General features: G+C 45.0%; 1 protein-coding gene across 1 annotated transcript; it reads left to right on the forward strand.

Annotated features, from left to right (window-relative positions):
* Positions 1–50: 50 nt before the first annotated feature.
* On the forward strand, positions 51–26292 carry LOC127584415 (mitoferrin-1-like). The gene is made up of 4 exons (XM_052041207.1): positions 51–325; positions 14641–14869; positions 21101–21157; positions 22473–26292. The coding sequence occupies exons 1-4, from the start codon at positions 107–109 to the stop codon at positions 22997–22999; spliced, it is 1032 nt and encodes a 343-aa protein (XP_051897167.1). The 5' UTR covers positions 51–106; the 3' UTR covers positions 23000–26292.
* The last annotated feature ends 418 nt before the right edge of the window (positions 26293–26710 follow it).

Here is a 26710-nt window from a genome sequence, read left to right on the forward strand (position 1 = left end):
ACGTCGTCATTGTGGATACGTCTGTCACGCCGGGACGCCGGTGTACGTCAGGGGGCGGGGCGTGGTCTATAAGCCGGGCGCCGGGAGCGGGCTGGTGCCCCTGTCCATGGAGGTGGGTTGTGTCGGCTCGGAGTGCGGTCTCGGCCGCCCCCCTCGCCTGCTGATGGAGCCCCGGGCTGAGGTGCAGGCCGCCGCGCCCGACCTCGTGTCCGGCGACGTCTACGAGTCGCTCCCCGAAAGCGCCTCGGTCAAGGCGCACATGCTGGCCGGCTCGGTGGCCGGGATCCTGGAGCACTCGCTCATGTTCCCCATCGACTCGGTGAAGGTGAGTGCGGAGCCGGCCGCTGGCAGCTCGCACCGGGCCCCCGCCATGGGTTCTGAGCGCGGGGCACTGGTGGGGTGGTGAGGGTGGGTGCAGGGGTGGTGAGTGCTGGGTCGGTGGGCAGCGTGGGTGTGTGTAAGGGTGGTGGGTGGTGAGAGTGGGTGCAGGGATGATCGGTGGTGAGGGTGGGTGCAGGGGTGGTCGGTGCTGGGGCGGCGAGGGTGGGTGCGGGGGTGGTGAGGGTGAGTATTGGGGGTGTGGGTGCATGCAAGGATGGTAGGTGCTGGGGCAGTGTGGGTATGTGCAGGTATGGTGGGTGCTGGAGTGGTGATGGTGTGTGCAGGGGTGGTGAGGTTGGGTGCAGAGGTGGTGGGTGCTTTGCTGGTGGGTGCAGGGGTGGTGGGTGATGTGGGTTCTGGGGTCACGAGAGTAGGTGGTGGGGCAGTGGGTGCTGGGGCTACGAGGGTGGGTGCTATTGGCTACTGCACATCTACCATCAGACAAGGTCACTGAGTAGTGACGGCAGGCACTGGGTACTGAGTAGTGTCAATGGTTATGGCCCAGCAGCACTGTGAGACACCAACCTGTAGCTGTGCAGTCAGGACTGGAGGGATAGATGCAACAATTACACATCATGTGTATATGATGTGTAATTGTTGTATCTATACCTGTTGCACTGTAGAATCGGAGAGAGAGTAACCCTGGCAATGCTCAAAAGTAACTCTTTAATCCAGGATCTCTCAGGGGATGACACTATTTGCTCTAATCTATGGCTGTGTACTCCGGGGCATTAGGAATGCTCTAATTAGTGGATTTGCCTGTTATTTCTGTAGCCACTAGCATTATAATGTAGTGTTATAACTGCTCTACCACAGCTTTATTCCGAGAGATGCTAGTACATACTGAATGATAGCATGCAGGCTTTGTAACTGCAGGGTGCACTCGAGGACTCTTCAAGTTATTGAGGAAGATGTGCTTCTGCCTGGTTTTGTGGGTTCTGAAGTGGCTAAAGACGCCAATGTCAGAACTGCAGACTCTTCCACAGATAGGTGGGTATCTGTGGGGTAGTTTGGGACTGGATGCTATGCTGCATACAACACCAGACTAGTACTCTGAGGTACCCTATCCCTGTTATATCCCTCAATAAGAGTGCTATGTTGTGGTCCAGATACTGTTCTCTAGTGATGCCTTCTTGTTTGAGTTGTAAGCCTTGGCAGGGATGCATGCTACATGCTGGGACAGATTGTACATCCTCAGAAGGGTGGCGTTTATTTGCATTGAGAGTTGCCTCGTGAGATGGAGTGCTTCATGTTTCTCGGTGTCTCAATGAACCTTTATTGTTGAAGATTGATATTGTACGGGAGGGGTAGATTGCTGGAAGACCTTAGCATTGTGAATTCTCTTGTGAGCTTCATTGAATGGGTTGACTGTGACTTCAGAGCCCAATCTCTGAGCATATTGGTAAATGCTAGTGACTGAGGTTGGGGCTGATTTTGGTTCTGGATTGAGGATGATGTAAATAGAACTGTTTCCCCTTTGTTCTGTAGATAAGCTCCACTCCAGCAGGAAGCCTGTTGGAGGTATGGTGCACTATTTTGGCGAGAAAGATCGATAGTGTCTCAGTGATGATCTAGCATCGCTTGACGCTGGTCTGCACTGAGGTTCGCTTGTTGTGGACATGTTGATTGAGATCACTGATTTTGTGGCAGGAAGATTCAGATGCAATATATGGATGAATTTCTGCAGGCAGCTAAATTTGTAAAGGATACCACAGTCCATCTCAGCTGGTGGAGTCCAGGGATAATGTAAAGTTGCAAAAACCCTTGGTGGTTGATGCAGTTCCCTGCATTTCTCTGAAGTTTATGATCATTGAAGATCATATCCATTGCACCACTAAATGGATAGAATTCACACTGGGATTTGGGGGCCTCTGGGAGGAAGCAGTTGAGGAGACCTAGAGTCAGTCACAGAGATACTGCATGGAAATGGGCTAGTCTGTGGTGACCATCAATGCCTATTTTTACACCAATCCTACACTAAACCTGTTACTCTCCTGGCATTTCTATCAACTTCCCCTCAGATTCTACCACTCAGCTAGAAGCTAGGGGCAATTTACAGTGACCAATTAACCTACCAACCAGCACACTTTTAGGATTATAGGAGGAAACCCATGCATTAACCGGGAGACCGTGCAAACTCCACACAAATAGCACCCGAGGTTAGGATGAAACCTGGGTCCTGGTGCCGTGACGCAGCACCTCTACAAGCTGTGCCACCCTGCCATCCTGTTTGTAGCTACCACAGTCAAATTATTTCAGATTATATTCTTTCTTGGAGAGGGTCACAATTATAATGTGTCTGAAATTACTTGGCATGCTCTCCTCTTCCAGAAGTGGGAGCTGAAGTTGTCAATTTGTGGCTGAGGTTCTTCTCTGCCAAGTTCGAGACCTTTTAGCAGGCGCAGGCATACAGTCTGCTCTCAAGCTCTGTTTTTTAATTCAGCGTGTGGCCTTTTCCACTTATTGTTGATCAGGGGTGGTTGCAAGACTGAACAGAGTTTGCTGTATGGTGGTATCAAGGACACTTGCCTCAAGGTTAGAGTTGTGGTTGAGGAGTTCTTTGAAGTGTTCCTTCCAGTGGGCACTGTCTGCTTCTCCATCCTTGATGGGTTCACCTATGTTCATGGTTCTTAGCAGAGTGGGCCCTTGTATGTTTGGACCATAGGTGGCATTGAAGAATGTGAGCATGCCATATTAAGGGGATTCTCTATAATTGTGTGATGGGGCATTTGAAACAATATATTAATTGCGCCGTTACATCTTGGCATAGTGTGTGCTACATACAATGCTGGGACTGCTGTTTGAGATAATGTGTAGCTTTATACGGTAGAGTAGGCATTCATGTAAGGTAACAAGCACTTTTATTCTTGGATGGGTGTGCACTTTATGCAAGACAGTAGGATGCCTCTTTCAGGAGGCGCACCTTTATTTTGTAAATTATACTCTCCAAAGCTCATTCTATATTGAGTACTTCTCTATGGGATAAATTGAACCTTTGTACATTAGGAGTGCATTCTATCTAAATTGACTGCTTGCTCTTACCTATGGGCCATAGTAATGAGTACATTCTCTTCAGCAACACACAAAATGTTTGAGCAGGTCAGGAAGCAGCTATGAAGGGTCTTAGCCCGAAACGTTGACTGTCCATTTCCCTCCATAGATGCTGCCTGACCTGAGTTCCTCCAGCATTTTGTGTGTTGCTTCAGATTTCCAGCATCTGCAGTCTCTTCAGCACTGGGACTGGTCCCTGGGGTGAAATGTATCATTAACAGTAGTTTATGCACTTGGGCAGGTATGCATTCTTTATAAAACAATGCAGGGTCAGTTTATGCCCTAGGGTATGAATACATTCCATATAGAAATAACACTGGGATATCTCTCTTTGTGGCACATTTCCCTGTGGTTTATTTGTTGAGGTAAGAGTACATCCAATGTATGTAGTATGTGTATCAGTTTGAGGGCTGCTCTCTTGGGCAACCTATAATTTTGCATTGAGATGACATTTTGCTGCATCAATGGTTTGTTCCATTGTAAGTGGCAGGATTATGGGTGTTCCATGTCAGATTACTCTGGAGCCTTTCTCTGCATGAATAGAATAGAATATGCAAACAATCCTGTCTGTTAAACAGAAGTGTCACCTTAAACTTGATTCGTGCTCCATATATTTTGTTCTTTGAGTTTTCTTCTTCCAGTACTGCTTACAAGCAGATTGAAATTTTTTATCTGCATAGGGGACGGTATATGAATGCAAGTTGGGTTGTATGCAGATAAGGATTGGCTAAACTTCCTGCATTGAAAGTACTCTGATTTCCCTGGAGAAATTCTTATGCAAATCACTTGTCTTTTAGGTAATTACAAGAACCTACCTGTCTGGGGCTGTGACTTAAGTTCTGTTAAGGACGTGCTCCTCGTTTTACAGTTTAGTGTCACCTTGGTCATTGCATTGGTGACTAAGGGGAAAAAAGTTAAGAATTCTTTGCAAAATGACATCAGCAAAGAATAAGCAATCGTTGGCTGCTCTGTGTGCTGAGTTGGCAGGTACGTGGCTTGTCTAGGTCCCAGTCAGGAGCCCACAGCTCTCCTGGACTACAGTGGTTGCTATCTGTCCTGTGTTTTCCCAAACGTTAATCAACCCAGAACTTGGGGTGGGGGGAATCAAAAGACAAGTTGTTCAGGGTAAGCCATCAGGTAGAGGAGACTCCGGTGTCTATAGTCTCATCTCCCTTTTAATCGACCTGGGCTGTTTCTGTCTTGGTTCTGTTCAAGCTCCAGGGAGTAGGGCGTTCCAGCCATTGTGATGTCTTGGGCTCCCATCCAATGCTTAGCTGACTGGTAATGTTGAGTTAAAAACTGGTACTTTTCCTGGGATGACCATATTTTCCAGAGTCCTGGACTCGTACAGCATAGGAACGGGCTCTTTGGCCCACCAAGGCACGGTCGTGCAGCTGGTGGAGCTGTCGCCTCCAGAGACAGGAATTGATCCTGACCTCGGGTGCTGTCCACGTGGAGCTTGTGCGTTTTTCCGGTGACCTCGTGGGTTTCCTCTGGCTTCCTCCCACATCCCGAGGATGTGAGTTGGTAGGTTAATTGGTCACTGTAAATTGCCCCTAGTGTGTAGAATTAGTGTAAACGGGTGTTTGATGTTTGGCTCGGACTCGTTGGGCTGAAGGGCCTGTTTCCACGCTGTATCTCTCTGGTCTGCACTGACCATCAGCCACCCATTTACGTTAATCCTGTGTAAAAATATAAGATTAACTATAAGTGCAATAAGGTGCAAGGTCACAACAAGGTAGACGTGAAGTCCTAGATTGTGAAGTCATAGTCCATCTCATTGTATAAGGGAGATGGACTATGACTTCACGATCTACCTTGTTGTGACCTTGCACCTTATTGCACTGCACTTTCTCTGTAGATGTGACACTTTACTCTGTACTGTTATTGTTTTTACTTATACTACATCAATGCGCTCTGTACTAACCCAATTTAACTGCACTGTGTAATGAATTGACCTGTACAATTGGTATGCAAGACAAGTTTTTCACTGTGCACGTGACAATAATAAACCAATACCAAATAATCCTTATTTTATACTCCCCACATTCTCATCAATTCTCCCTATGTTCTCTCACTCGTCCATACACTATGGGCAATTTACGCTGGCCAATTAATCTACCAGCCCCACTTGGCTTTGGGATGTGGGAGGAAACCAGAGCATCCTGAGGAAAGCCTTGCAGTGATAGTGAGTATGTGCAAACTCCACACACAGCACCCGTGGTCAGGATTGATCCCTGGTCTCTGGTGCTGCAGGACAGTGGCTCCACTGGCTGCACTTCTGTGCTGCTCTTTAATTCATTCATGGATGTGGGCATCGCTGGCAGATCAGAGTTTACCATCCATCTCTAATTGCACTGAATGTCTTTCTGGGTCTTTTTGGAGTGAAGTTACGAATTAACCAGATTGCTGTGTGTTTGTAGCCATATAGGCCAGACTGATAGTGGAGGCATATTTCCTTCCCTGATCCATATTGATAAAGCAAATATTGCAACAATCTAATAGCATCAGTAATGTGACAGGAAGCTAACTTAATTCGAAATGTCTTTAATTGACTGCAATGAAAATGGTGATGAGGAGGCATGCAGGAGTGAGATAACTCAGCTGGTTGAGTGGTGTCGCAACAGCAACCCGGCACTCAGTGTCAGCAAGGCCAAGGAATGGATCATGGACGTCAGGAAGGTGAAGTCAAATTCCTGAGCATCAACATTTCAGAGGATCTATCCTGGGCCCAACACATTGATGCAATCACGAAGAAGGCATGCCAGCGGCTCTACTTTGTTAGGAGTTTGAGGAGATTCAGTATACACCAAAGACTCTTACAAATTTCTATAGACATACGATGGAGAACATCATGACTGGAGCCTCCATACCAGGCTTGATGTAACTAATGCACAGGGTCACGAGGATGCAGAGGGTTGTAGACTGAGCCAGCTCCATCACGGGCACAACCCTCCCTACATCAAGGACATCATTAAGAAGGCTGCATCCATCACTATGCATCCCACTCTCACTATCTGGGACATGCCCTCTTCTTGTTACTGCCTTTGGGGAGGAGGTACAGGAGCCTGAAGACCCACACTCAACAATTCAGGAACCACTTCTTTCCCTCTGCCATCAGATTTCTGAATGGTCCATGAACATTAGCTCGTTATTCCTTTTTTGCAATATTTGTTTTTGTAATTCATAGTAACTTTGTCTTTGCACTGTACAGCTGCCACAAAACACAATTTCATGTCATCTAAGTCAGTGATAATTCTGATTCTGAAAGCACTCATTGGATTTATATTTGTCTCTGAGTCACACATCTGGAATGCTTCCGTATTCCACGTGATAAAATGACTGAAAGATCATTGTCTACGTGGATAACAATGAGAGGGAAAGCTGTAGGGCAGTGTCATACAGTGCCCTGAGCTTGACAAGGACAAACAAAGTAGGGAATACACAATGGAAAGTACAGAGTAACCAGTACCATGAATGTATCTCCACAGGCAGCATCTTCAGAAAGAGGAACAGTTTATTTTTTTCTGGTCTGCGAACCTGACCTGCTGAGTGTTTCTAACATTTTCTGTTTATTTCAGACTCTTTTGAATTCTCTATTTTTAAATACCAGTACTCCACTTTAGGTAACTCTCCTTTCTCTCTCTATCAGATGGGTCAGTTTCTGCTGATATCATTTTGGCTCAGTTTTTTCCTTTTCCCCCTATCTGCAGTTTTGAGTTTCATTGGCAATTAATTTGGGCTTGAAATGGGGACAGTCTCTGACTGTAGCTGGGTACCTGTACAAACCTGTAGTATACAGGTAACTATTATTCATATTCCAACTCCATCAAATCTGGTCCCTTTCAGCAGGTAGCTCATTGAGGGTGTGGGCAGCTGATGTTCAGTCAGGTGCTTTTGGTCAACTAGTTCAGTTGTGCTTTTCATGGCTAAGACTATGAAGGAACTGATTGTTAAATGATTTATTCATAGAAGCAGAGGCGCACAACAGACATAAAACAAGTCAGTGTCTGCTGAGGCTCAGTGGGTTGTACTTTTGCCCCTCAGTCAGCAGGTTGCGAGTTTCTTTCATTCCAGAGACTTGTGTATAACAATCTAGTTTGAGTAAGAAGCTCTGTTGTTGGAGGATGAGATATTATTACTGAAGTCCTGTCTGTTTTCTGGAGGTGTGAAAGGTATCATGATGCAGATATAAGGAAAGACTGCTTGTTGTGCTGGCCAGTATTTATCCCTCATCTGACATCAGTAAAACAGATTTTTTGATTGTCTGTTGTAGGAACTTCCTATGCATAAGTTGGTTGCAACATTTCTTGTGTTATGTGTGATTGCACTTCAAAATTTCATTTGCCTTTGGGGAAAACCCTGAAACAAATGAAAGATACTGTTTAAATGTTCTGTCCCCCACTGTCTGGTCCTTGCTCGTGCTGAGCACATCATAATTAAAAACAGCATGAAAAGTTACCACTTCAGCAATTATGCCTGTGCTGGTTTGTAGAGCTAACCACAAACATTAGAGCATGTTTGCATGCAAATACAACTTCAAAGGTTGTGTGTTTTGTTAAGATTATTTTGACAGATTGATGGTTGGTCACTTTAATATTCTTTGTGGTATTACTCCACACGAGACAAGATAAACAATGAACTAACTAGGGTTTGGAATGAAATTGAAATGAATGGTACAGTACAGCACAGGAACAGGCCCTTCGGCGCACAATGTCTGTGCTGACCATGATGCCAATTTAAACTAATCCCATCTGCCTTCAAATAGTCTGTATCCCTCCATCCCCCGCCTGTTACTGTTTGTAATGTCTCTCAAATGTTGCTAGCATACCTGCTACCAATTCCCCGGCCATGCGTTCCAGGCACCTACCACTCTGTTTCTTTCTGGAAAAAAAACCCTGCCTTTAAACTTCCCCCTCGCACCTTAAAGCTATATCCTCTAGTGTTTAACACTTCCACCCTCTATAGTCGGAGACAAAAACACTGCGGGAGGAGTTCAGCGGGTGGAGCAGCATCTGTGGGGGGAGAGGAATTGTTAACGTTTCGAGTCGAGACCCTGCATCAGCATTTGACATTCTATCAAGTTGCTCCTCAGTTTCTGACTACAGAGGGGAAAAAACTCTCCTTGTAGCTAATGCTCTCTAATCCAGGCAACATCCTGGTGAACTTCTTCTGCATTCCTCTTTTTTTAACCCCCCCCCCCCCACAGGTGCTGCTCCACCCGTTAAGTTCCTCCAGCAGTTTGTTTTTTTGCTCCAGATTTCAGCATTTGCGGTCTATTGTCTCCAAATATGTGGAAGTGGTAGGTTAATTGGCCATTGTAGATTGTCCCTGGTGTAGGTGAGTGGTAGAGTGCAGTAAGAAATGTGGGGAAAGTAGATATGCAGGTAAAAGTAGTGGAGGAATGGGATTGCTCTGAGTTGGGCTGAATGTCCTCCATCATGAAAACATGTCCCTAATTAATGTGATTAGGGAAAAGCCAGTTTGTGTGCACAGTTTAGCTCGGGGCCTTTGTTGTTCACTTGCTGCTTGTTTTGACAGTGCCCTTAGTTAACCAAATTATGGTTGGCACTGTGTCCTTGAGAATGATTGAGCAGAACTCATAGTGTCTGTGTTTGTGTTTGCTTGTGGTATTTCCATCTCCAGACTCTGCACATAGGCTGTTGTGCATTTTCTGACTGAGATGGGAATATCTGGGTTGTAGTTTGACATGTTTGTTTGCATCAGTTAATCACAGAAAACCGACGAAGTTTATAACTCTTAATAGTTCCAGGTTCAGAGTTCATGTTAAAGCCAATTGTATCCTCTACTACTTTCCCATCCAAAACCCAGTGAAGGCAGTTAGCTCAATAGTAAATCAGAAATTTTGAGACATTTTGGCACTTGAAGGAAAGTTTTTTTTTCTCTGAATAGGTGTTCTGTAAACTTGCAGCCTAATGATTTGTTTAAAACTTCCAGTGATTGCTGTATTAACACTTCTGATGGAGACCTGGTCTCATTCACAGATGGTCATTATTAAGTTTGAAAGGTGATTGTTGTGTTTCGTCAACAGCAACATCAGGATCTTCCATGCATATTTCATGTTCTTTTTACACCAGATGCATTTGATAGGAGCATTACCCAGAAGATTTGTCACACTGCCACACGAGTAAACTTTAGGGGCAAACGGCCAAATACCTGGGCAAAAGTCCTGATGAGGAACAAGAGGTGGAGAGATGAAGATGGAATTCTGGAGCTAAGGCAGTTGAAGGCAAGATTGCCAGTGGTAGAATGATCTTAAAATAATAAAATGGGCCTGATATGGAGGAGCCAGGAAATCTTGGACTGAAGAATAGAGCTGGAGCAACAAGTTTAGGGGAGGTGAGAATTTTCATGTGTTGCTCAACCAGGAGCCAGTTCAGGATGGGGGAGGCAGGTGGAGGGGGCTCACTGTGAATTAGGATGCAAGCAGTAGAATTCTGGATATGCAGAGTTTATGGAGTGTGGAAGATGGGAGGCTGGCCAGTGGAACAAAAAGTGTAGAGTGCAGTCACTCAACACTACTGTTGGAATGCTGTTACGATTGATAGGATCTATTAACCCTGGGTGATGAATTGCCCAAGGTGGTTATACTGGATACCCAATGAGACTGCAATGACTAAAATGTACATCAGTGGGATGCCCAAGTAATCAGCCTTAAGGGCAGATGTAAAACAACAGTTCTGGGCCTGCCACCAGTCTCAGTGGCAAGAGGGGGTTGGTGCTATTGCAATCGTCTATGAAAATAGGACTAAAATCCAGAGTGAAGTATTTGGTTTTTAGTTCACTGTCAATTAGATTTACAGGGCTTAAAGAGCATGGAAGTTGCAAGATCACGAAGGGCAAAAAGTCTGACTATCCTGGCAGTCACATGATGTAATGTGCATGAAGTTGCTGAGTCATCAGTCTATCCCTTCCAAATGCTCTGTAACAGATCCAGACGAGTTTAGAGAAACTACCATCTGGCCACCCTACCCACCCCCCCCCCCCCCCCCCCCCCCCCCCCCCCCCCAACAACTCATGCTGGAGAGTTTGTGAGCCTGCAGTTCAGAGTGACTTTCTCTGAGAGTTATCATATGTCTTCTCTCTGATTTGTGGTTTACTATCCCAGAATATCCTTCAAAAAAATTCTTTTTTTAAAATTTAAAACTTTAAATTTTATTTACAGCGTGGTAACAGGCCCTTCCAGCCCAACGAGTCTGCGCTGCCCATTTTAAACCCAAATTAACCTACCTGTACGTCTTTGCAAAGTGGGAGGAAACCGGAGCACCCGGAGAAAACCCACACAGATATGCTACTGTGCTATTTTGAAGAAAAAATACAACAAGACCGTGCTGACCTGAAACGTTGACTGTCTGCTTTTCTCCACAGATGTTGCCTGGCCTGCTGAGTTCCTCCAGCATCTTGTGTTTTCATCTAGATTCCAGCATCTGCAGTCCTTTTGTTTCTCTAGTATTCTGTTCTTATCTATTTTATTGTTGAATGAATCAACCTCATCTGCTTGCCCTGCCCCCTACAGTCTGAATTGCATTCAAGTCATGAATACTGTGAATACATTCTCTTCTCTCTTGATAAGAGAAGGCAGCGAGGTGACTGAATCAAAGTGTTCAAAGTTGTGAAACATTTTGGTAGGGTAGAGACACTGAGGGAAGAGCAAGGTTAGAGGCCTCAACTATCAAATAGTCCCCAGTGTAAGAAACCAGGAATTGAGGCAGAGTTATGGTACCACCTTTACATGGTGGTGTGAAGGTAGAACTTGCCTTGGTGGGGCTGAGGTGGATAGGGGATGTATTTAAGGAGAGACTGGATGACCACTTGAAGGGGTTCAGATTAGAGGGGTATATTGTAGGTGAGTTAAAGATTGGAAGGAGGATTATGTGAATCCTAAATGCCAGTCCCAACTGTTTGGGCTGAATGGCCTGATTCTGTGCTGTAGATTGTGGGGGGTTGACCTGTGTTCTGGGATCACTAGATTAGGCAATATGCATGCAACAAATGCATGAATACACTTGTCAGCAAGTGCATCTCTCTGTGGGTCCATCAGGTCTGAACATGAGAACACTGGCATGTGAAGATGATGTCAGTGAAGATGTTAAGTGTCTTTGCTCAATTCTCCCTTTCTCCTTGTCTAATAGGGGCTGACCATCTGTTGAGGACCTGATAACTATGGATGAGTGAATGCAGGAATTCAGCAGACAATATCACATCAGTGTAGCAAATCAGCTGCTGTGGACAGGGGCATCGTTAAAACTAGTTGACCATTTTTCATAGATGGGTATAGGTAAAGGATTTATAAAAGAGAAACTTGGGTGGCATGTTTTGAAACTTCAGGTTGTCTCAAAGCACTTTGCAGCCAAACAACTGGTTTGTACTCAATTCTGTAGTTAGGAGAGGTGATGGCCAATTTGGCTTCAGCAAGGTCCCATGAACAGCAATGTGATAATGAGCAGCGAGATTGTTTTTGTAATGTTGATTGAGGATTAAATATTAGCCAGAGCAGGGGGGAGAATTTCCTCACACCTTAAAACAGTGGGATGGAATCTTTCACATTCGTTCAAGGGGCTTTGTTTCAGATTGCATTCTGCACGTGCAACCATCCTTCGGTAATGTACAGAATGGTTACAGCAGGTGAGCTCTCCCAATTCTATGCAAGGGCACTTCGAGTCACACTCCTCTCCCCCTTTCCAGTGACTCTGTAAATATCTTCCCCTTGCATACTTGTCCAGCTCTATTTTGAATGCTACAATTAAATCTGCCTCTACTGACAGTGGTTCCAGATCCAGACTACTCGCTGTGTAGAATGATTTTTCCTCCCTTTGCTTTTGGTTCTGTTGATGATCATTGTCATGTTTATTGACCCCTAGTTCTTGACCTTTCCACTGTTAGAAGCAATATCTCTTAGTCTACTGTCTAAATCTTTAATTTTAAATACCCCTCAGTAGATCCTGCAGCCTCCTTTGTTCTATGGAGAAAACACTAGCTTCTTTGGTCTATCCACATAACTACAGAACCTCCATTCTGAAATTGTTTTGGTAAATCTCTTCGCACTCTCTCTCCAAAGCCTTCACAACTTTCCTAAAGTGTACTGTCCAGAACTGAACTCTATACTTGGTAAAGATTCTTAAATGGACTTCTTGAGGAAAGGTGAACTCTTAAACCTCACAATCTACCTTGTCATAGCCCTTGGACCTTATTGTCTATCCGTGCTGCACTTTCTCTGTAACGCTATATTCTGCATCCCTTTGTACTACCTTGATGTACTTGTCGTGAAAGGATATGTATGGATGGCATGCAAACAAAAGCTTTTCACTGTATCTCGGTATATGTGATAATAAATGAGTTACCAATTACCAATCCTTCATGAAAGGATCATCATGATCTGAATGCACTTGTACTCTGTCCTAAATGAAACCCTAGGATCCTGTATATCTTTGGAATAACTTGTATGTACTGCCGCATACAACAAACTATGGGCATTTACCACCAGATCACCCTGACCTTTTGCCCTTTCAACAAAGTGCCTTCTAGTTTGTACTGTCCGTTCTCCTTTTCCTACCAAAATATAACACGTTGCATTCTTCAGCATTGTTTAACCTGCCACCTATCCTCCCATTCCACTAGCCTGGATTTGTCAACCTAAATTAGTTTCAAGTCGCTGGAGTGGGATTTGAACCTGCAACAATCTGGCAGACATGAGGGTATTGCCTACCTAGCTGCAGTTTGTTGTTCTAGGGGATGGAACACTCCAGTTTACTCCACTCCCCCTCAGACAGACTGGAAACAGGTAATAGGAGTTGGAGTAGACCACCTGACCCCTCAAGCCTGCCCTGCTGTTCAGTATGATCATAATGGATCGGCCCTAGGCCTCACCACCTCGTCTGTGCCAGTTCCCGTAGCCCTTAATTCCTCGATCTTTCAAAAGTTTATCGACCTCTAAATATCTCCAATGATCTTGCCTCTACATCCTCTGTGTGTAGCTAATTCCAGAGATTCCCCACCCTCTGCCAGAAGAAATTACCACACACTTTCAGTTTTAACTGATAGCCCCTCATGTAATTGTGTGTCTTTGTGGATACTCAAATAGAGGATCAGCCACCAGCAAAACACGTAGATTGTTGCTCATTTTGGAAGCATCTGAATTTTGTCTGCTCCATGGTAGGTCTTGTCCTACCACAAGAGATCTACTTGGTAAATGTTCTCTACTTACCATCTGCCATGCCATTGTTCCTCTGAGTGTTATCAGAGCACAAGAGTGATGCTGTAAGATAGTTGAGCACAAGATACTGCAGGTGCTAGAATCTGGAGCAATGAAGCGTCTCGACCTGAAACGTCTGCTGTCTATTTCCCTCCATAGATGCTGCCTGACCCATTGAGTTCCTCCAGCATCTTGTGTGTTATTACTGTAGGAATTTGTGCTGGAAATCTTGAGCCTACAAGGATTGGGTTACAATTCCATGTCTCTAGATTCTCTACTGGGTAGCGCTAACTTACTCTACCACCCAAGCAATAATCACCAGTTGCATTTGTGTAACATCTCAATCATTGTTACTGTTGGGGTATCTTACCAAGCTGTAAAACAGCATTGGGACTTTCGGCCTTGAGTGTTTTTAAGAGGAGTTCTCCCCCCAGTATTTCACATCTGTACGAAAAAAATCAGTTGGTCAGTTGATGGAAGCTTGCTTTGCACAAGATTGCTGATGTGCTTCCTGGAGCACAATAAAAAGTGTCCAGTTGGCTGGAAATCACTTTGGGATGTCTTGAGGCAGTTGAAGACGCATGTCTTTTTGAATGTGGATGGCGTTGGCAGTGCTAACAATGATTGTTCATCTGTAATTACCCCTGAGCGTGGCTAGGAATCAGTGTAGTCCGTTCAAGGGACTCCTGTTATGGTGATGGATAGTTCTTGGGTATGGTTTCGGTGATAAAGGAATGGTGGCAAATCAAGGTAGTTTATTCAAGGGACTCCTGTGGTGTTGATGGCTAGTTTTTGGATTCGGTGATAAAGGAATGGTGATGTATTTCCCAGTCAGGATGGTGTGTGGCGTGGAGAGGAAACTGCAGTTGTGCATCCACTGCTGTTACTCTTGTCCTTTGAGCTGGTACAGTTCACAGGTTGGAGAGACTGTCAGCAGAGACGAACTGCCCCAAGACACCTTCTCATCTCACCTTTTTTGTTTTCTCCCTACGCAGACACGCATGCAGAGTTTACAGCCTGATCCCAAGGCACAGTACAGGAATGTATTTGATGGTCTTCTGAGGATAATCCACACGGAAGGCATCTGGAGGCCTTTGCGAGGACTGAATGCGATGGTGGTCGGTGCGGGCCCTGCCCACGCTTTGTACTTTGCCTGCTATGAGAAAATGAAAAGGACTTTAAGTGACGCCATCAATCACGGTGGCAATAGTCACTTAGCAAACGGTATTTGACAATTAAGTCCGGTGAATTCTGTTCTCTAACAATCTGCTGCAATCCTGGCTCAGCTCTTGTACTTAAATCAGCCGGCGACTGTAAGCTTCTCTAAAATAGTTGTCTGTTGCATGCTTGTCTGTTGGGTAGTGATGTCAGCTCTTTTACTGAATTGTTTCTTTGAGTGGGACAAATGACTAAACCTCGTCTCTCTTTTAAAGGCACTGTGTTCCAATTTCTTTATCTGGGCATTAAGTGAAGCCTGGATTTCTTGAACTTGCCACATTCAAAGGGGCTCTGAGGTTTCTGCTCCAGAGCCAAGTGTGTGACCTCTAGGTTGCAGTATCTAATGAGTCTGATCATTCCTGAACTAGTTCCAATTGAATGGGGTGGGGTACAAAACACTGTCCTGTCACCCAACAATAATAACAGACTAATTGGATTGACCATTGACATCCATTAGAAATCTTCCCATTAGACTTCACTTTGAGGGCAGTTTACCGGTCAAGACAGCTGGTAAGTAATCAAGATAACCATCTTTTGAATTGGGTCTGAAAGAGCAGGGGAGCATTATTCATGGCTCTAACAAGGTACTAGTTTAATACAGTAACATGTGCAGGATCTATGTACCATTAGCCAGCTTTACCAATCAATAAGGTAAAGACATCTGACTGTTGACCTCAGTTGAACTTTCCTGCCGTATACTAGCTTCCCCTGTAGTCAAAGTTTACACATGATGGGTTGGGTAGCCTCCTGTGCTGTACGATTATCCTAGGAGGTGGGAGTTGTCTCCTTTGAGGTGTGACTGGGAATTAGACGCCACACCTTCTGAGATGCTGCCTCAGATGGCAATAGGGATCTCCTGCCTGATCAGTAAGCCCTCATTTGTGAGGCTTTGTCAAGCAAAGATTTAACACATAACCAGAAACTCACTGGAGGGAGTCGGGTGGTTTGAAGCTGCTCTGAAGACGTCTTTGTGATCACTGCCAGCAGCCTTGAGTGCAGCCCCACAACTGCCTCAGACAATTCTTGCTTTGTACCTTTTTTATTTCCAATTTATTTTCCAATTTCCTGTTGCATTTTAGGGTGGCTGGAGGGTTTAACAGTGCACAGAAGCACTGGGATATTGTCAGTAGGTCAAAATATTGATTGAATGTTTGGGTTTTCTGTCAACTTTGCTCTTTGTTGTCCTGGTGGTAATTCATTATTTGGATCTTTGTGTTACAATTGTCATATTGGTGTAAGAAAAAAAACAAGCAAATACATTTTATGGTGCCTTTCGCAGTATCAATATCCCAAACTGTATTGTTGCCAGTAAAGTGCAGCAGTGCAGGCATCTATTTTACAATAGAAAGGTCCCATGCACCAGAATGAGGGAGGGTATGCTGGATATCCTACTGAGCAAGTTGTCTGGTGGGCATTCAGGTTCAAGTAACACCTTGGTAGTTTGGGGATTTAATTTTTAAAATTTCTCTCCATGTAATTGACTGTTTTGTTTTCTTGAAACTCTGCTTCACTAATCTCTGAAAGGGTAGTGGATCTTCCTGTGTGTGCTCACTGCAGCCTAAATGTGATTTTTATTCTCAGCCAGTGTGAATCCTAATTTCACTCAAGTGGCCTAAAAGCTGTTCGTTTTACAAAGTGGCAAATGGGTCGGTAATAAATGTCAATGTTCTGGGAATGAATGCTCAGATTGGAGATGTATCTGAAACTGCGGTATTACATAGCCTGTTATTTCAAGGTTGCACTAAGGGGAAAAACTTGACAAAGTCTGGGAGGGCAGCATGTGTATGGGATTAATAAATAGTTTTCTCCTAGAGTTATGGTGTTCTTGTATTCCATAAATTATCAAAGGTTGTGATGCATTACCTGACTCGGTAAGAAAATAATTCCAAATAAGAAGATGCAACTGGTCATTGGGAGGGTGTTTGGGACTCGAGTCCCAGTTTGCATCACGTATTTGCGAAGGGAGGAGGGCCCTATTTCATGAGTCATAGAAGTGACCACAGGTTGGTGGTTGAATAGTCCAGTGTGTTCCATTTGCCTTTGGTTTAATTTTAAGACAAAGTACAAAGGGATTCTTCGAATGCAAAGGACTCAAGGGTTTACTAGATTCTAAAAGGGCAATGAGTGTAAGGGCACTTTATCTGAATGCCTGTAGCATTTGAAACAAGGTCAGTGAACTTAGAACCATAGAACAGTACAGCACAATACAGGACCTTCTGCCCACCATGTTGTGCTGACCTTTAAACCACGCCTAAGACTATCTAACCCCCTCCATGGACCAAATAATAACATTTGTGGCACAAATCAGTACAAAGGGGTATGATTTAGTGGCCATTACAAAAACATGGTTGCAGGGTGGAGATGAGTGGGAATGAAATATCCAAGGGTATCAGGTAATACGGAAGGATAGGCAGGAGGCTAAGTGAGGTGGGGTAGCACTCTTAATTAAGAATGAGATTGGGGTGATAGTGAGAAGCGATATAAGATCTAGGGAGCAGAATGTTGAGTCCATCTGGGTAGAGATTAGGGATAGTAAAGGGAAAAAATCACTGGTGAGAGTTGTCTATAGGCCACCGAATAATAACATTACAGTGGCACAGGCAATTAACCAAGAAATAATTAATGCATGTAAGAATGGAACAGCAGTTGTCAAGGGAGACTTTAACGTCTACATCGGGTGAATCAAGTTGGGTCAAGGCAGTGTTAAGGAGGACTTCATAGAATGTATCCATGACAGCTTTCTTCAACAGCATGTTAGTGAACATACAAGGAAAAATACTATCTTGGATCTTGTCCTGTGCAATGAGACAGGTAAAATTAACGATCTTGTAGTTGGGGATCCTCTTGGAAAGAATGATCATAGTATGATTGAATTTCTATACAAATGGAAGGTGCAGTAGTTCAATCTAAAACCAGTGTATTATGCCTAAACAAGAGAGACCTCAATGGGATGAGGGAGGAGTTGGCTAGCGTTGACTGGAAACACGCTATATGGTGGGACAGTTGAGGATCAGTGGAAGACTTTCAAAGATTTTTCAGTGCTCAACAAAAGTATATTTCAGTTAAAAGCAAGGACAGTAAGGGTGGGGAGACCCAGCCTTGAATAACTAAGGAAATAAAAGAAGGTATCAAACTAAAAGCTCATGCATACAAAGTCGCCAAAAGTAGTGGGAAACTGAAGATCGGGAAAACTTTAAAAAGCAATAAAGAACCACTAAGCAAGCAATAAGGAAAGAGAAGATAGATTATGAAAGTAAACTATCACAAAATGTGAAGACAAAGTTTTTATAATTAAAGTGGAAAAGGGTATCTAAGGAACATAGGTCCCTTGGAAAGTGAGAAGGGGGAATTACTATTGAAATGGCCAAGGCCTTGAACAACTATTTTGTCAGTGGAGGATGCGTCCAAGGTGCCAAAGAGAGATGTTATGGATGCGATTGGGGGGAGGGGGGTGAGGACCTTGACACAATCACTGTCACTGAAGAGGTAGTGATGAGCAAACTAGTGGGTCTAAATGTAGACAAGTCCCCTGGTCCTGATGGGATGATCCCAGGGTACTGAAAGAAATAGCAGAAGTTCCAGTAGAGGTGTTTGTAATGATTTACAGAATTCTCTGGGCAGGTCCTGGTGGTTTGGAAGACATTGAATATCATGCTACTGTTTAAAAAAGGATGTAGGCAAAAGGCAGGTAACTATAGGCCAGTTAGCTTAACGTCTGTAGTTGGGAAAATGCTTGAAGCTGTCATTAAGGAAGAAATAGCAAGACATCTGGATAGAAGTGGTTCCATCAGGCAGACGCAGCATGGATTCAGGAAGGGCAAGTCCTGTTTGACAAACTCTCTGGAGTTCTTTGAGGATATAATGAGCGCAGGGGATAGAGGAACAGGTGGATCTTGTATACTTGGATTTCCAGAAGGTGTTGGATAAGGTGGTGCATAAAAGACTTATCCATAAGATAAGGATACATGGTTTGGGGGTAAGGTAATAGCATGGATAGAGGATTGGTTAACCAATAGAAGGTAGAGAGTTGGGATAAATGGATGCTTTTCTGGTTGGCAATCAGTGGTGAGCAGTGTGCTGCAGAGGTCGGTGCTGGGCCCAAAACTTCAGGATATACGTTTGGAAGTGGGGACCGAGTATAGCGTATTGAAGTTTGCTGATGACACTAAATTGAGAGGAAAAGCAAATGGCGCAGCGGATGCGGAGAGTCTGCAGAGAGATATAGATAGGTTGAGTGGGCAAGGGTCTGGCAGATGGAGTACAGTGTTGGTAAATACGAGGTCATCCACTTTGTAAGGAAAACTAGAAGATAGATTATTAAATGGTGAAAGGTTGCAGCATGCTGTTGTGCAGAGGAACTTGGGAGTACTTGTGCATGAATCTCAAAAGGTTTGTGGGTGCAACAGGTTATCAACAGCCTTTGCTAGAGGGATTGAATTTAAGAGCGGGGAGGTTATGCTGCAACTGTACAGGGGCACCTGGAGTACTGTATGCAGTTCTGGTCTCCTGACTTGAGGAAGGATATACTGGCTTTGGAGGCGGTGCAGAGGAAGTCCACCAGGTTGATTCTGGAGATGAGGGGGTTAGCCTATGAGGAGAGATTGAGTCACCTGGGACTATACTCACTGGAATTCAGAAGAATGAGAGGGGATCTTATAGAAACATAAAACTATGAAAGGGATAGATAAGACAGGCAGGAAGGTTGTTTCCACTGGTAGGTGAGACTAGAACTAGGGGACATAGCCTCAAGATTTGAGGGAATAAATTTAGGACACAGATGAGGAGAAACTGGTTTTCCCAGAGAGTAGTGAATCCGGAATTCTCTGCCCAGGGAAGCTGTTGTGGTGAGCTTGCTGTTCCCCAAATACCTGCCACAAATCCCTCCTATTCCTTTATTGTCCCAAAATGTATCAATCTTGGTATTGAACTAAGCCACCTTAGCTCTGGGGCAGAATTCCAAAGGTTCACGAGCCTCTGGTTGAAGCAACTTCTCGGCTGAGACCTGAATGGCTAATCCCTTATTTTGGGACTGACCCCTCGTTCTAGACACTCCATCCAGGGGAGACATCCCTACATCTCACCTATCGACTCCTATAAAATTTTGGACGCTTCAATGAGATTGTATTTCATTCTTCTAAACTCCGAAGAATATTGCCTAGTCTAACCTCACTGGACAATCCCTTATCCCAGGAATCAACCTGGTGAACCTTTGCATTCTCACCATCGCTCCCCGTGTCCAGCTATAATGTGGAAGCTTTACTTGGGTTCACAAATGATGTTGGGCTTATGAGGACTTCCCAGCCTGGGGTGATGAATATAATGATTTTAACCTGATGAAATTTTATTGAGTGAACTGAGATGCATCTCTGATCGTATGGACAAAGTTGGATGGGTGAGATAATCTCTGCTGTATTCTAGCTTTGTGCTGGGCAGTGGTTTGCTTCTTATTGTTAAATATGTAGTACAGGTAGCAACTGTTCTAACCTGTTGTACATAATCTAACGTATTGCCCAAGTGATTCTATCATATTGAAGTCAAAGGATACCAGTGAACACTCCTGCCTTTTCATGTTTTGCCCCACTACAAGAGAACTGATGTTAAGAGAGATCTTCAGTGTGGCACAGTCAGACCAAAGTCCTTTCACTGGTTCCACACTCTCACCTTGGTCCCATCAGTGCCTCTGTATCGCATTGACTGCACCTCAAGGCACATCATTGACTGTGAAATGTTTGCAATGTCCTGTGGTCACAAAAGGCTTCCCCTCTGTACCCACTGATTATTTGTCTTGCTGTGTCTCTATCTTGATCCCTCCTCTGTCTGTCCCCCTCACCTCCATTGCATGCCCCCCCTCTCTCACCTCCTGAATCAGCAAGTTGATGGGTAATGGAGTCCCAGCTCCAAGCATTTGCTCTGCCATATATTGTTTGGAGCCCTGTGTATGTGGAGCATCTTTCCTCTTGTTTTCCCACTTCCCATTGTGCGTCTCTCCTTGACGCCAGGGCTGGCTGCTTAAGCTCTGAAGAAGTCTTGCCTTGTGGCGCCATGCCTGCAGGCATCTGCTGTTCAGAGCTGCCTGTAAATTGCCTATTTCTCAGTTGATGGGAGTGAGGCATCCGACCTTTTGTTATGGTGTAACTCGCTTGCTGAAGGTGCTCAGTGAGTTGGGTTGTGTTGAAATCCCAAGGGTCTTTGGCGACAGAGGCCCAGACTTGCTGACGTTTCCCTTTTCTTCTGCAGGTATTGCAGGAAGCACAGCGACACTGCTGCACGATGCCGTGATGACGCCTGCAGAAGGTAAAGGCTCCTGAGTGAAGCTGGGATTGGGATCGCTTCACATTCCACTTCCCAATGCATCCCACATTGGCACCAACTCCTGAGGTTTTGCCGACTATAGTGAATTGACTGTTCAGTGTGAGCGCAGTGTCCTGTCTCCCACACCCAGCCCTCAAGTTGGTCGTGCAGCTAAATGCAAGGTCTGCTTGCTACATTGTACTGTGCATCCCAGGAGTTTTACTGTCTGGGTTCCGCAAGCTCATCTCAGCCTGGGAGGTGTTGCCTTCGGGTAATTTGGTTTTGCAGGGTTTGTAAAATCCCTCTCCTGCCATACTACTTGCTCCTGAAGTGATGTCGGCTGGGGAACGTGCACCCATTGACAATAGGCCATCTCTTGGGAGCAACCATGTCCATTTGTGCAGCTCGTATAGTGTAGAAAGAAGTTTCATGGGAACATTATCAAACAAGGAGCAGCCTTCTGGCAGGTCTCCAGAACTTGGTTAGGATCATTCCCACATGCTCTCACACCAGAGACCATGGAGGTCAAGTTGCACCTGAGCACCTCTGGTGTGGGAGGAGGCAGCCAGCACCTATTGGGCAAAGGTGGGAATTGTGCAAAGCAAATAAACCTGCAGATGCTGGAATATGAAATAAAAACAGGAAAGGCTGGAAGAACTCAGCCAGTCAAGCAGCACATGTGACGAGAGAAACCAATTAATGTTTTGGGTCAGGGACCCTTCCTCTGAACTGGGGGAAGAGTGGACGGGTTAGAGTTTGAAAAGCAGAGCTTGGAGGTAGAGTGAAAGAGACTGACAGAGATCCCCTCTCAGGGATGAGGAGAACCACAAAGCAGGCATAAAACAATCTGCTGGAGGGACAGAGGGTCAAGCAGCCGTGGGGCGGGGGGGGGTGGGATGGTGGGGGGGAGGTATTATCGACATTTTGGGTCAAAATCCTGCCTCAGGATTCTGAAATGTTGACGATTCCTTTCCCCACTACAGATGCTGTTGGACCCTTGTGTTTCTCCAGCAGATTGTTGCTCCAGTTACCAGCATCGGCAGTCTCTTTAAGTAGGGCATACTTGGGAGGGAAGTGGCAGTGAATTCAACAGTAGTGGAAAGTGAATAAAACTGCAGATGCTGGAATCTGAATCAAAGGTCCTCTTTCCCACCTCTCCAAACCTGTCAACAGTGACGTGAAGCTTTAACTGATTTCTTTCCACGGATGCTGCTTGACTGGCTGAGTTCTTCCAGTGTTGCATTTCTGTTTGACAGTTGCCGCCATTGAATGGAGGCTGTGTTAACCCCCTGTTCTCCCACTTTCCCTGCTTCCGCAGCCATCAAGCAACGGATGCAGATGTTCAAGTCTCCCTACAAGGGCGTGTGGGACTGCATACGGATCGTCCGCCGGGTGGAAGGGAGCAGTGCCTTTTACCGTAGCTACACCACGCAGCTGACCATGAACGTGCCCTTCCAGGCTATCCACTTCATAACCTATGAGATCATGCAGGAGTGGCTGAACCCCATGAGGCAGTACAACCCCTCGACTCATGTGGTGTCGGGGGCCATGGCGGGAGCAGTGGCTGCCGCCGCCACCACGCCCCTGGACGTGTGCAAGACGCTGTTGAACACACAGGAGAACCTGGCGGTGAGCACTCGGAAGCCCAGCAATGGGCACCTTTCAGGCATGGCCAACGCCTTCCGGACCGTCTACCAGATCGGCGGCCTCCCTGCCTACTTCAAAGGTGTGCAAGCCCGTGTCATTTACCAGATGCCCTCCACTGCGATCTCGTGGTCGGTCTACGAATTCTTCAAGAGCTTCATTTCAAAGAAGCAGCAACAGGCCTTGTCGCCCTCTTTGTGAGGGCACCCCTTTTAGCAGAAATGTGGTACAGCTTTGAAAGAGTGGCTCCTAAAGACTTGGAAGAGGTGAACTAGGATGCTGTAATACTCAGTGTGTGAGTCCACCAATGTTTTAGGTCTTACCCTGGCACCTTTCACAGGACCTCTCATTTCCCCAGCCAACCTCAAAATTTAAGAGGGCAATTTTAAAATGCAAGCTGAGTTATGGATAATATACAGGCATGGAAGAGCACTGATTTCAAATCCCAACAGACCTTTGAACCCAACCAGTGACTGAATTCTGGGGCACTGCAAACTTGTTGGCAACTCCTGAGCACCTAGGCAGTGCATTGCAGTACTCGATGGATCGGGATATCAGTTTTAATAAAACCTGTCTCTAACCAGGGAAGTTAGAATTAGGGCTTTATTTGCAACACCTAAGAAAGTTGATATTTGCAGAGGAGTTGTTGCATGAGGGCAGGGTGTGGGAGGGATTATATGTAACGAGATTGGTAGACTACTTTGTGCTTGACCTGCTATACATACACGCAGGAATGGGCAGTGTGTTCTTGCGTAGGGACTTGTAAGAAAGGCCTTTCAATCTACGGTGACACTTAATTAACACTTGATCTCTGACCCCTGTGAGTTGGTTGTTAGTTTGAGAGCATGACTGAGTCTGGAAGGAGGAGAAGTGAGGGGTTTGAGGATGAAGTGGTGGTAGAAGTGGAGCAGGGGGATGAAAAGTGTGAGAAGTGGTGGAAACATGAAAGAGGAGGGGAGAGTGAAGGAGGAATGGAATAGAGGTGAGTAGGGGAGCATGTGAGGGAGAAGAGAGGTGGAGGAGTGAGGACAAAGTGTTGCATTGGGTAGAGAGGGGTATGATGTGAGGTAATGGGGAGGAGTGGAAGAGGAATTTTTGGAGTGGTGAGAATTAAAAGGCAGAAAATGGTAGAGAAGAGGTACTGGTAGGGGCACGAGTTGAACATTGAGTAGAGGGGGCAGCAAGGACCCTTAATTCACGGTGTGCAGAGGATTTGACCCATCTTCAATAGTGGCCAATGTGGGGTGTGAGTGCCTTGTAGAAAGCATATGGTCTACACCCATATAGGTTGGGTCTACACCTCTGTCTGTTCCATGCTGGGCAGTGGATGGGTGACTGCAATGGGTGCCACTGGGCTTGTTGGAGAGGTTCCCTCACTCCATGTCCACCCAGAGGGAAGACGTTGAAGCAAAATGTATGCTTTAAGTCTTTTGTTTTGTCAGGCCCAGGGTGAGGTATTTGGCAGGTTGGGTTTTTGCTGCCAATTACTGAGGAGAAAGAGTGAATTCTCTGCCTGCTTCACAAATTCTTGCTATTGATGCAAGGTATGGCATAGGAGGGTTGGTGGGAGCTTTGAACGTTTCAAAGTTTTTATTGACTCTGACAATATGAAGATACCAGATAGTGAAATGCACACAATTTGAAAAGGTTTCAGTGTTTTTGCAAGTTCCCCCATTCACAGGCAGAGCAGGTGGAAGCTAAAGGAAAATTTCTGCTATTCTGTATGGTGTTGAATGTCCATTGTGCCTGTGAGTTGCTGCTCCTCACTTTCTTGACCTCTTGTTCTCTTTCTTTCTCTTCAATTTATCTGTTCTTTGGCCACTGAGATTGAGACCCCCTCATCCCAATCTGATCAGACAATAAAAGCCACTGACATTCTTATTTTCAGATATAAAACTCTTCTCTTTCCATTGACTCTCTCAAGTCATTTTTCAAAGGTTCCCAAGGTTTTCCAGTCTATTTTCTATTGACAGCTGAGGCCACAGTTTTATGATCCCATCCATTGTTGCCCTCTTTTATCCATCCCAACCAAGCCTTGGTGGGCTGAGAGTTGGGACTTATGAGAAAATTGGACCCAAGTCCTATTGCAACAGCCTGGATCACCCTCCTCCCCAATTGGCATGGTGGTTGAGGGAGAGCTTCTGGCACAGTGTCCTACAGTGGATGTTGGGGTTGGCAGTTCTGGGTCCTGTTGGAAGCCCAGCTTCCCTTGCAGCGGTGAGCAATTTATTCTGACAATGGTATTGGGATGGTACCTGCTGAACTTTAATTAAATTTTTGGGCTTGGATTGAGGGGGTAAAGATTGGATGCAAAAGCACTGGCTACCTCAAACACTTCCAGCACTGTTGTTCTCCTCCGGGTTTATGCATTGGGTAATCAGACTTCTGCTCACAATAGCTGTAAATTTTGGTGTTTTTAAAATTGTTTCCCAGTATTTGTGAAAAGATAACTTATTGTCTCATTTGGAGAATGACTTTTATTGAAGCATGAGGATTGATATTCATCTGAAATTCCCAAGATTCTTTGAAACCAAATACCATGTATTTTTAAAATGCTAAATTAAAAAAAAAATCTTTAATCTGGGTTTGTTGCAATGTGGGTGAAAAATTGGCATGTAATAGAATTGCTGGTGACATTGAGTTGGTGGGTTTCAAATGTGTTGGGGGTTGAGGAAATTGACAAGAACTGATTTATCTCCTGAAACTCCTGCTACAGATAACCAGAGTAGTTGCTGACTTTGGTACAGAGTGTGTGTCTTGATGAGCTGAACTGAGATAAAAACATGTTCTAATGAAGCCTCTAACACATTAAAAGAACACTAAAAGAACATCCCCTGGGGTTCATTGAGTTTCCAACCAATCAAAAACTAGGTTTTTTATGGTGGTTTGCTGCAGGACTGGAAGTGCAAACGTGAGTGGCAGTGATAAAGCCACAGTGAACGTTACAAGGGACTGCTGCAGTTTGAGGCAGTCTCCAGAAGGTGGTGCTTTAGGATTTGTGATCAGCAGTGTTTCCTGTAGGCAGTCATCTCAAATTTTTGACATGGGCAGATATTTATTCAGTGAGCATACAGCCAATGAAACATTGGAACATTTAACTGGGACTGTCTCCCTTACCTTGGCTGTAAAAGATCCCATGAAAAAACAGCACAGTTCTCCCCAGTGATTTGGCCAAAGCTTTTTCCCCAACCTATATCAGAATAAATTAAATGGCTCTAGGATCTTTTAAACCCCCATATAACCAGTGAAGTTGTAATATAGAGAGGTGGTGATACATGCTAATGCCCTGTGGGGTTCCTGTTCTCCACTTCGCTCACTGCAAGAGTTTGCTGATATCTTGGTCAATATTGATCCCACAGTCATATCACTGAAACTTTATCTGGTCATTGCTGTTTTGGGGAGCCAGCTTCACCCACATTTCCTTCAGCCTTGCCTCAATTACAATTTCAATAAAGCTGTGACTAAAGCATTTTGATATGTGCTGCATTGGTGAAATATGGCGCTCTCTGGGGTGGGGGCGGGGGTGGGGGGAGGTTCAGTGGGGGGCAATTGTAACCTGTGACCACCCTGCCATTGCCCAGGCAGACTCTGCCATACATCTCAGATAAAACATGAGATACCTGTGGAAAAGATAAAACTAACTCAATCTGGTGATGCAATGTAGTCAAGAAAGGTACAGATTGGTGGAATGGTCACCACTTCTTGACAAGTCTGCTCCTGTGAATAATACTGGCCATACTTCAAAAAGCAATCAATATATGTCAACGTAATAAGCTGTTGTATCAATTCATGTTTTAGTACCTGTGCAAAACTTGGTGTGGATCAGCTGATAGATACCATCTGGTGATAGGATCTCAGTAAATGTTTTTGCTAATTGTGCTGAGGGAAAGGTTAGCCTTGCCTTGAACTCTG

This window comes from Pristis pectinata, chromosome 29, assembly GCF_009764475.1.
Source record: "Pristis pectinata isolate sPriPec2 chromosome 29, sPriPec2.1.pri, whole genome shotgun sequence".
NCBI classification, from domain to species: Eukaryota; Metazoa; Chordata; class Chondrichthyes; order Rhinopristiformes; family Pristidae; genus Pristis; species Pristis pectinata.